Genomic DNA, 12,459 nt, shown 5'->3' on the forward strand with positions numbered 1-12,459 from the left:
TTCACCTGTGAATTATACCTACGTATAGATCTAAAATATCTAACTAAAATTTGTCTGAAATCTAACTAAACCTGGAGGAGATTTAAGTGTGTTGTTAAAGTTTGAGACAGTTAATTAAAATTTTATAGCTAGATTCACAATAGTTGGTTGAAATTTAATTTCTAAATCTGGAAGACTTCGACTGTATAAATTTGTAATGGATAATTAAAATTTTATGTCCGAAGCTGTGAGGAGAACGAGCGATCCATAAAATCTTTAATGGCTAATTAATATTTCGTATTTAAACCTGCGAGAGAAACAAGTGATTCGTGTAAGAGGTCTTTATACCCAAACAGAGTTTCTTCGCGTTTTAACTATTCAGTTATGAATAAATCATCCGGTGGTTATATTCGAACGACAGTATCTATAAATTGAGATACTCCTTATAGGTGGTTATGCAAATGAAGCGATTGAATCGAAGAGTTGAGAGTTCATCGAGAGTGTTGTGGCTATCGCCCGAACTAGAATCAATTGTCATTATCCTTAAATATCCATAAGCCTGAAAGTTCTATCAATTTCTTCTCATACTCCTAAGAATACGTTCTCATGGTTTCTCAACTCAAACGAGGAGCTAAAAGATTTGGATCTTTGTAACTTCCAGGGTTAGAATACCTTTTTAACTTGTGCGAAGACTTGTGCGTTAGGTGGCTATTTGTTGAAAGTGTTGAGAAGAGCTCGTAAGAAAAATTATGGAGAAAAAGAAATATCTTTAAACATAAATAATTCGTACGAAGGAAAGTTTTTAAGAAAATTTCTTAAGAGCAATTATTCTCACGAACTACTAAAGTGAAACGATCGCGTGTACCTAAGTCTGTGTTGTACGTTCAGCAAAATTTCTCAGCGTAATTTAATTAACCATTGACTAATCGTGCATGATGAATATTGCGTTTAATGTTTACTTTCTCTGTCACTGTGTGCGTCATCAAATTCTATTTTCGACCAATGAGACGAGTGTAAGGTTTTCGGTACGGTATTAATAATAATCAAACGATTTTCGATACGAACACTTACAGCCATCGATTGTAAAACAGCATGATTTCCGTTATATTATAGTTTCAATGGCAGTTTTCTTTAGAGATATTCGTTTTGTTATTTTTATATGATTTCGAGTCACATCATAGGTGGCACGAAATATTCTGATTTTATTATTTTTCTATAGCTCTTTTATTTTATTCCCTTTTTACGATTCTTTTAAACTAACGACGTTTATAGGATAGACAATTTCTCTATACGTAAACATACGTATACACACACTTAGTTTTCCATTTAGTTTTGCTATCGCTATATCCATTCTGCTATCGTAGTTTAGTCAGTTCAGTGTGGCAAATATGTAGTTTCTTTATAGCTTTAGCTTGCTTCGATCTAAACATATTTATACGTATAATTATATAAATACTATATATATAATGTATTTATATAATTTATATACCGTATATTAGTTAATTTATTTATATATTAGATATTTATAGTCATCATTATATAATAAAATGACGATCAAAGATATAAAGTTATACACGTGATAAACTTTTATGAGACTATCGTACAGAAATAGAGGATGAAGTGGCGCTTTAAAATTTGACAAATTTTTCGTTGTTATTTGAAAATATGAATATGTATCCTACTCTTTTATTAAGTATTTTACGTCTACAAAAAAGTATATTACATCGTTATAAGCAATATCATTCGTGTGTCATTTAGCTCTTTAATTATGAAATGCTACAGAAAAATCATTCGCTTATAAAATCTTGAAATAAATTTTCTTAAAATAAAATCTGTATCGCACAACTAAATTTATATATGCTACAGATAAATCTATATAATTTCGTCTGCTGTAGGTTTTACATCTCTTTCTGTTTAATTTGCATTATTTTCAACATTTTCCTCGTTTACCCGCACGCCTGCGCGTTTGGTTACTCTAACAAAATCGATGTGTTTAATTATTTCCTGGTCTTTGAATTTCATATTAGAACTTAATTATCAGGAGATATCTATGCCTGCTAACTGTGTCATTAATCAGCTGTGATAACTGTGCAAATATATTCAAAGTTGATGTAAAGCATAATGACTTAGCAAAAACTTGACATCTTCTATAAAAGTTTCTTCAGACTCTTCAAAATATAATTTTCTTGTTAGCAAGCTGTTACACACCAATATACTAAACTTACCTCGACTTGTCTAAAATTAAACTGAACTTGTTCAGATCTTCGATCGTCATAAAATTAAAATGATAAATGAAAATACACGATATACAGTGGAATATATTAAAACGAAGTAATCGTTTCTAAACGTCTCCTCGTTGTAGCATCAGTTCGTTTTAGCATAAATTGAAATACATGTGTGTACACATATATTTATCTCGTATATGTAGATGGGAAAATTTTAATGTAAAATGAAAGGTAGTATAAAATATAAAGATAAGTACAAACGTAATGTATAAGATTAATTTTCATACATTGTATTCATAGAAAAATTATTTAGTTTTCTCGTCGTGGCTAAAATTAGTTGTAAATAATCAAACGAAATATTTTTGTAATACTTTTGTCGAGTAATCGAACTCAATCAATAATCAATTTTACAAGCAAATAATGAAAATGTCGATGAACAATCCAATACTTCTCGTCACAAGTAGAAGCCTCTTACGTTGCTCAATGCTCTTAAAAAAGATTAACAGATTCATCGTCAATGTTTGATCTTTACCATGACAACAAAGGTGGAGCAAGTAATTGATAGTATTACAAGGCAATCGATAATATTTTTCCGCTTTCGTTATAGCATTTTGATTTTATTCGTCCGAGCTATGTTACCTTATTACACACCACTGTATCATTAATAATATTTTTACGTTAAAATGCCATTATCAAAATACACATAGTTAAGTATTGTTAGCATTTCCATTTTACTTAAAAAAAAAAAAAAGAAAATTAAAAACTTGATTATTCTTGAAGGAAATAATTAAACCCTCAAAGCTTCGTATTATCAGATACCGATAGAATCTCCCCCTTTATCAATTTTTTACTCGCCTCTCAAAAGCTTATCGTTATTAGTGATGAGCTCGAGTATGTACGTACACTAATGTACACACGTCGCAAGTAGGTTCGAACCGACTCACCAAATAGATTCGAACTCTCTACAATTCTATTTCGACAAGAAGGAACGCTACTATCAAATATTTCGAACCTAAACGCGACAAATTCGAACGCTCTATAAAAAAAAGTACTTCGAGAAATGAAAAAAAAGTACTCGCAAGTAGAATCGAACATTAGTCGAACAAGTTGGAAACTTCACGAGCACTTAGCCGGAGATTCTCTCTTAAAATCGTGTTTCTTAAAATTCATAAGAAATTCTTCAACTTTATAAATCTATTTCAACGTTTAATTCGAAAGATAATAAAAATAACAATTCGATCTCGCGATTCGATCGCTGCCTGTAAGAGGGTTCGATTCGTTTAAATATCGAAGCTACAAGTAGATTTTCGAAACTTACGAAATACTTGTTCCGAGGTTCGAGACCAACTTGAGAAGATCGAATGCACTTAGCAAGTACACCTTACGAGTAGATTGCGGATTTTTATGCAAATTCGTATTCTTTTAGAATATAATTAACATTGATAAAATAAAATTGAACAAATTGATTTATCTATCAAGTATCCTAGAATCTGTTCTATTTCTTCGCGTAACCGTGCATCTCGTGCAATTTTGCGCTTTCAAATTTTCTACGAAAGTGTAAAAATCTGCATTCTATTTATGAGTAGTATTCCAACTCTATAAAGCGATTACTGGATTTCATTCGGATTATAAATATGTATGTACACTACCATGCATATCTATTTAGCTATCTGACGCGGTAATATTTACTTCCATCGCCCATCCGCTTATTTTTATCTCCGACTGTGTTTACGTTACTGTGCATAAGTATTTGGACACTTGATGCAATCCAATGAAAACGTTAATATTTTAAGTATATTCTCAATATTACGACAGAAGAACGTTTCTCTGCTATTGATTACTGTCCTGCTTCTTGCCGTCACTGGGATCAAATGTTCAGCTAAATTGAAACTGAAACAAGGAATACGCCCGCGTCAATCAGAAGTTTCATATTCATCTGAAATAAATAGCTAACACTTTATAAAATGCAAACAATTACGCAAATAATTTTGAAACGTAACTGGAAGCGCGTATTCCAATCATTCTAAGATCTCAACCTTAAATAGGTATATTTAGAATCACTTAACTTGGGTGTTCTCCTGCAAGCTTTTGTATTTATACTAATTAATATCGACTATTGTTTCTATCAATATCCACTAACTGTACACGGTTACCTGAGATAAGATCACAAACGAGGATTCGACTAAGCTAGAAATTTTGTCAAACTATATGTCACATATTTGCAGTAACTTGGAAGCTACAAGGCCAGATATTCGTGCACGGTACTGTATGTACGTGTTAGACTTGGTCCCATCAGTGATCGTTACGTCTCTTCCCATTTATCGTTAGTCGAAACCGTAAAAGTCCGCCGCTACGTTTCGAAACGATCCTCGCCCCTGCACTAACCGTGATAATTAAAAGGCTGTGGTTATTATTGCACGAGCTCTGACAGCGTATCATCACTGCTTTTTTCAGTTTCACGAACCGTCAAGATCGCAAACGGAGCACAGTTGAACGACTAGCCGAGGGCGATCGTACATTACCGAATGTGCCCTGGTGCTTGTCTGAGAAGGGTCTGCACAAATACACACGATACTGCACGTAATAGCCGTGCCGAAAGAAAAGACAGACGACACAGAGAAAGAAAGAAAGAAAGAAAGAGAGAGAGAGAGAGAAAGGGAGGGAGAGAAAGAGAAAGAGAGTGAGAAAAAGAGAGATTATTGTTTGGCCTGGCAGATTACCCAGAGGCGTGATTTATCTCGATTACAAAAGGCCACAGTTGCAGCGTAACCGACTTGCCGTACACTTTCAGTCGAGGAAACATTCCCGGTATTATTTTGTCAGACGAATCGCTAAAAATTCCCTTCATCCGACAATTAACCTGCTTGCGTTCTCACCCTGTCTCGATTAACTGCATTCATGATAACGCACCTCTTGCACTCGAGTCTATTAACGATTTATTACACGTGTCGCTCTTATTAAGCGTGTGCCATACATACAACAATTACAAGCAATTGCCACGAATAACCATTCGAAGTATCGAAATGGTATCTATCGGAGTTGCCTGTAAGGAGTAGACGAACGCGCATTAAAAACGACAGACGACTCGTGTTCGCAGTTTTCAGTACATTGAAGCTCAATGGTATAGCGTACGACAGCGTCGTTGACTTTTGTAATTTGCAGTTAGGTAATCTTGTACATAGCGTACGTACTATATATCGGTCTTTTACCTCGCTATAATTTGGGATGAGTCGTCTAAAGCGATAAGGAGACAATGACGAGTGTGGAATAGAAAGAAAGAAAAAAGAAAAGAAAAGACAAAGAGAAAAAGGACGTGCGAAGGGGAAAAGGATTTTTACTTTGTGATACCGTTAGCAATATTATGATTCCAATGGATATCATTGGAATAATTAATGGATATACTTCCAATGGACTGAAAACGTTAAACCGTAACGTTTGTAACATCGAAGCTTTTGTTTAACCGTGTGACGTTTCTGATATATTGACTTCCTAAATCATCAAGTTTCCACATACAAGAATGGAAATTTATCACCGTCCAGCTTTCGCCCAGTCGCCTCTCGATTCCTCGATTCAATGTCGAGGAAGAACTTACGTACAATTACTTTTCTCATAGGTGCACGTATCTTCTTTTTTTTTTTTTTTTAATCATCGTAGAATTTCATTGGTTGTTCATAGTTGATAATCTTCAACGAATAGTTGACTGATGAAAAGATCGAGATTTGTGTATTATATGTGTGTGTGTTATTAACGAAGAAGTTAGTTGCCTAGTAATGTCGCATATTAGTTACCCGGCGCGGCTGATTGCAGAGCGTAAGACCACGCGCGCAATTTATCAGCGACCAGGAAAGCATTGTGGCTCGTAGCATCACGAAAGAGGAAACCATGGAGAACAATTACTACGGAGGACTACGAGGAGGCAAGCCATTTACCACGACCAACAGCAGCCTGGCCTCGGCTACGAGAATTATAAATCATCATTTGTTCGGCTCTGCCATTGGACCCAGGCATTACACAGGTAAGTGGTATGAACTTACTTCTTGTTCTTATCTAAATGCTATCATGAATAATTCTATTCGACGAATGCCATGATTCCGTGCCGAGAAAATTTTTCTTTGTCGTTCTTCGAACGTATACGATAATTTAGATATATTTTCATTATTTTCTGACGAAACGCGAACAAATTGGTGAAATGTAAAAAAAAAAAAAAATGGATAGATTCTAAATTTAAGATAAGATTTCCTAATGATTTTTCGAATCTATCGAAGTTCCCACAACTATCGCAACACTTGTAAACGAGGGTGTATCGAACGTATCGTATCACGCTCGTTTCACGTTCGCTGGCTTTTAAAGATTATTCGAGTCGCGTCTACCTGTCGATTCACCCTTCTATTGATTTCCTTTATATTCTGGGTCAGCGCAATACTTGGAAGCACTGTATATGCAGGTCATCGAAGGCAAATTTCAGGAACGAACACCGACAGCAAGCTTTCCCTGTCCGCTGATTCGATAGACAGCGAGGGCGTGCCTTTCATAGACAGGCACCGGGTCTCCAAGTCGATACTCAAGAAGTCCGAGAGCAGCAATAATTACTACAGCAACGCCGGTGACTCGGACACCGAGAAGCTTATCACCGATAACGCGTCCACCATAAGCATGTGCGACAATGAGACGAGCACATGCGACGTTTTCGCCAATGTGAATGGAACGAGGACGAAACAGCCTGTCTCGCCGTTGTTTTCCAGACAGGTTCTCGAGTCGATCTTCCGCACGAACAATAACGTCGAGGGGGAGAACGAAGTGGATCAAAGCGAAGAAAGGAACTGTGTTTCCAAGATGAGCAGATCGATATTCGACGAGGTCCTCGAAGGTACTTGTTTGCCTTTTTCTAGCCACTAGCTCGCCATTCAGCTAAGCTAATAACAGATCAATTACAAGAGATTGTCTACCACAAGATTTACACTAACCCTCAGAGATAGCGTAAATCTCGGACACTTGATTATTTTTAACGGAATGTACAGAGCGTCCTCTTCGGCTGAAAGATCTTCGTTATTTCAAGCAATGAATGAAAGTACAGGGTGACTCGTTGGTCGCCTTCTCGTCTAAAAGTTGTGTAACTTTTATTTATCGTACGTTCTTTGTTAACTTTGGATCATCAGATTTTTGAAGATTGTTTCTTTTTTTGGAAATTTATAACGGGAGAAATTTACAACAATATACAATATACAGACACAATCCTCCCGCTGTTTTATTTTGCGTATACATTACGTTGTATTCTGATATTTAAACAATGATAATGAGCAAAATTTCGTGACTTTATAATTGAATTACATTCTGTCTGAATTACATTTCAATTTCTATTGTTGCTATAATCACGCATCGTAGAAGCAAAGTTAACATATAAATACGTAGAGTGTAAGATATTATGAATTATTTAACTTGATTATTTTAAAGAATTTAAAAGATTATACAAAATATTAATATCCGAAAGAATTTCATGATTAATATAAAATATTCTGATTGTAATAAGGAGTTGCTCTATAACTAACAAAACGATGATTAAGTGATATTTAAAGATCGGTATGTCGATTGACAAATCGGTTGTTTCGTTCCCATACAATTTCATGTAACTGAAAATCGGATACGAAAATATTTATAACTCGTTCTAGTAACGGAGACTGTTATAAAAAATGTCGTTGTAGCTAACAGGTTAAAAGTTTTTAAAACTGCAACGGAATGTCTCGGAAAAGGTATATTTTATTCAGAAGAGCGTATCGAAGTCGTGAAACGAGCTTTTTATAGACTCTGTGAGTCTCTAAATTTTCGAATCGAATTTTCTTTAATGGAATCTGCTATCTTCTTCACGCGGATACAGAATGCGCTTAAAAATGTACGTGTAATAATGGAATGAAAAATGAAATGTTAATATACGTACACCTAAGAGATGTACGTATGTATCAGAGAGATAAAATTCAAACTAAATTTGTTTCCACGCGAATTACGCTTAAAGTAACAGGAGTGTTTAATGCACAGGATTCCTCGGTAACTCGATTTCTGTTGAAAACCGATATCTCTCTTACTTTTAACAGTGCGAGCAAATGCTTTAGGAAATAAACTTCTTTTTCTGGTTTTAACGTTACTTCGACATCGAATTTGATTCAATACATATGCGATATTTAATAATAATAAACTTTCTTTTTTCGTAGTCATATTTTCCAAGACTTAAATATTTCCATAAGAAATCGCAATCGAACCATTAAGACAATAGTTTCCACACGTCTACCCTATAGAAATTTTCAAAAGTGACTGCTCCTCTTCCTATTTAATCAATAACCCCGAATATTTCCATAAGAAATCGCAATCGAACCATTAAGACAATAGCTTCCACACGTCCACCCTATAGAAAGTTTCAAAAGTGACTGCTCCTCTTCCTATTTAATCAATAACTCCGGATATCCCGAATATTCTGTGCCTGCCAAATGGCTTTAACGCCCTACACTCTGGCTGTTAAATATTCGCAAGAATATTGCTAACGTTTAATATATATTAAAAAAAAAAAGTAACTTCTCGTTGTTAATGGCAACTGTCTTTGCTCTATTAATATAATATGCGACTAATTAAACTCGTTGCTTGTAAGTAGACTGATGTAGATGTTCATGGAAATTCATATTTTTACGAATGCAGATAAAGAAATGGAAGTTAAACGTAGATCTGTTTTGTTCTTTAAATATTTTATAAACAGCATCGTAATACTTCTCGTTGTTAATGGCAACTGTCTTTGTTCTATTAATATAATATGCGACTAATTAAACTCGTTGCTTGTAAGTAGTCTGCGGATGTTCATGGAAATTCATATTTTTACGAATGCAGATAAAGAAATGGAAGTTAAACGTAGATTTGTTTTGTTCTTTAAATATTTTATAAACAGCATCGTAATACTTCTCGTTGTTAATGGCAACTGTCTTTGCTCTATTAATATAATATGCGACTAATTAAACTCGTTGCTTGTAAGTAGTCTACGGATGTTCATGGAAATTCATATTTTTACGAATGCAGATAAAGAAATGGAAGTTAAACGTAGATGTGTTTTGTTCTTTAAATATTTTATAAACAGCATCGTAATACTTCTCGTTGTTAATGGCAACTGTCTTTGCTCTATTAATATGATATGCGACTAATTAAACTCGTTGCTTGTAAGTAGTCTACGGATGTTCATGGAAATTCATATTTTTACGAATGCAGATAAAGAAATGGAAGTTAAACGTAGATTTGTTTTGTTCTTTAAATATTTTATAAACAGCATCGTAATACTTCTCGTTGTTAATGGCAACTGTCTTTGCTCTATTAATATAATATGCGACTAATTAAACTCGTTGCTTGTAAGTAGTCTACGGATGTTCATGGAAATTCATATTTTTACGAATGCAGATATAGAAATGGAAGTTAAACGTAGATTTGTTTCGTTCTTTAAATATTTTATAAACAGCATCGTAATACTTTGAATATTTTGTTACATCTTTTAATATTATTCCATCCGTCTTTACATATTTAAATGTAATGTTAAAATAATGCCTATTAATGCATAAACATTGACAGCCTGTTTATAAGGTCCCATCATCTTTAAATTGATCGATTCACTGGCAAATGCTAATTTCCATTCTACGTAATTGCAAAATATAGCTTTTACTTTGCTTTGAAATCAATAAACATTATTCCAATAATACAAAAAGCTATGAACTCTAGCAAACGATATTTAGATAATTACATTCCACTGTATTCTATTGGAAATTACAATTAACTGATTGCGAGTTTGGTCATTAGATTTTTAAATCGCTCCATCAGCAATTTTGCGTTCTCGGAATTGTAAATACTTTTCGCATATGACGTTTCCCGCATATCACGCTTCTCGACGATTATTAACTGACATAAACTGATCCTCGATTGACATAACGATAAGATATCGCGTGACGTTAGATATAGGATGACGTTAGAATATATGTAAATCTTGATATCATGAATTATTATTATGTTTTGATAATGTTCGCATAATAGAAGATATGGCTGTGTATATAGAAATTGTAAGATATTTATTGACTATATATCTAGTGAAAAGTTAATATACAATGTGAACAATCACCTCAAGCTTATAATAAGTATTAAAGATGATCCCATTGAATGCTGACAACGAGACTTATTAATATTATGGATGATTGCCTGTCTATAAATATTCTCCAAAGTATATAATATTATATGTATTGATATGATTATGTATAATATTTAATATCACAAAATACATAACGTGTCTTTGTACTGGATATCTCGTAACTCAAATGTACATTCTCAGAATTGTTTAAAATTTTATCGATATAATCATGATGATAGTAGAATGACATAATGCCGATGAAATCGCAAAATATTTCGTGTAACACACGTAATATGTTCATAGAAAGTGTCGACAAGTATAATTGAATACTTTCGTGAGCCACTGCATTTAATTGTTTCTAATAATTCTGAGTCATTTATGTCCACGCCTAATATTTCTTTTTCCTATTTCAAGCTTCCAAGAAAATCGAAAGAAATTCTAGAATGCTTGTCGAAGTCCTTGCTACTGTGCGTAACACGTAATCAGCTTCTCGAAATTATTTTCGAGATTTCGCTTCGCACCCAAACGCCCAAAGTCGCCGACGAAGACTATAACGCGTTTAACTATCCGCGGTTTACCTGTCTCCTTAGTAATTGTCATTTAACAAATTTTCAGAAGAGAAGTGCACGCAGGACGAGGCAATAGCAGAGAATAAGAACAAAGAGGAGCGAAAGAAATCGAGAACGAGGATAGAGGAGCCGTCGAAGGACAGCCAGACGATGTTGATATGCTCATTACGGTCTCATAAAACGAAGAAGTTAAGCATAGAGGAAAAACGAAAGGCCAAAACGGCCAGTCATAGTTGCAAAGGCACCGACACGAATTGTCTTCCTCAAGAACATCGTTTCTCGTCGTAGCGTAATTCTCCTTTGTGTAGCATCCTCCGTTCTGTGCCGCGTATACATATGTAGATAAAAAAAACTGAATCACTCTGCGATCACATCAGTGTTTCTCTTTTAGTAACGCCATTAACTTCTGTAATAACATTCGCACGGTCGTGCATCTGCGTTTCGAATACGACGACGACGACGTCGACGTCGTCTCGCCGATGATATCGACTTGGCCTGTCGTGTAAATACGTCTAGAGAAAACGCGTAATAATCTTAAGAGAGTGATATACGTTCGATAATATGAAAAATAGAGACTAACGTAGATAATGTATAACACGAAGAAATACATATTTTCGAGAAAAAAGAATGAAAAACAGAGGGAAATAGGGGGAGAGAATACACAATTTCGAAAAGTATATATATATACGCGTGAAGGAATATAATTGCGCCGAGGATGGTATTCAAATGACAAAAAAAAAAAAAAAAAAAAGGGAAAAATGATTGAAATAAAAATAAAATATCGAAGAAGATAAGATGTCAGTTTGCATAGAATTAAAAGGAGAAGCGAGGGAGAAGATGTTAATCAAAGCTTATTAAACGATACGATGAAAACAAGAGATACAAAAACAATGATGATAATTCTAATGATAATAGTAATAATAACGGTAATAGTAATAACGATAGCAAATAACAAATCTTTAGGCCGTATGCTTTTCCCTGTTCGCTGAAGAAAAACGAGAATTTAATGAGACATGTAATCTACATAGTCACACGATCCTGTTATTTCCTCCTTTCGCCTAATATGGTTAAATTAGGGCAGCTTTGCGTGTCGCGCAAACAGTATATGCATTCGATGACATATAGCAATGAGAAAACACGCAACCGAACTACAAATAATGATAGTCGGGAGATTCGTCGTCTTTTTTTTTCTTTTCCTTTTTTTTTTTTTGAGAAACGAATCGTTCTCGACTAAACTCCGCTAAAGTCTCTCAGTGTTGCTCGAAATGACACGAGTGTTCGTTCATCTGCTGAGTGTCTTATGTACAATTAGATAATAATATATCGTTGTAATATATAGGAGGCATTAGACACACGATGTGATACATGCCTCGATGAAATCAAAACACGATATAGTAGGAAAAACGTGGGAACGTAGATCGTCGGAAAACTCGTTAATAACTGCCCTTTTTAAAGTTCCGATTTTCGCGTTTCTTTTCTATTGAATCGATTCTTGAAAGTTCTCTTATGATATCTTTTTAACGAGAATATTGTTGTTATTTGTATT

The 12,459-nt window shown here is 34.4% G+C and overlaps 1 protein-coding gene across 10 annotated transcripts in view; it reads left to right on the forward strand.

The window, feature by feature from the left end:
* Positions 1–11,369, forward strand: part of Shab (Shaker cognate b) — a 66,748-nt gene extending 55,379 nt beyond the window's left edge. For 5 of the 10 annotated variants that reach the window (XM_072001487.1, XM_072001495.1, XM_072001490.1 and 2 more), the window contains 3 exons: positions 6,012–6,219; positions 6,649–7,071; positions 10,960–11,369. In XM_072001487.1, the coding sequence (XP_071857588.1) occupies positions 6,012–6,219; positions 6,649–7,071; positions 10,960–11,201 (873 nt within the window). In that variant the 3' untranslated portion in view covers positions 11,202–11,369. Of the gene's footprint in view, positions 1–4,658; positions 4,901–6,011; positions 6,220–6,619; positions 7,072–10,959 lie in introns of those variants that run through there. The other 5 variants (XM_072001489.1, XM_072001492.1, XM_072001494.1 and 2 more) reach the window with 3 other exon arrangements.
* Positions 11,370–12,459: the final 1,090 nt, after the last annotated feature.

Source organism: Bombus fervidus, chromosome 4, assembly GCF_041682495.2.
Source record: "Bombus fervidus isolate BK054 chromosome 4, iyBomFerv1, whole genome shotgun sequence".
Taxonomy (NCBI): Eukaryota; Metazoa; Arthropoda; class Insecta; order Hymenoptera; family Apidae; genus Bombus; species Bombus fervidus.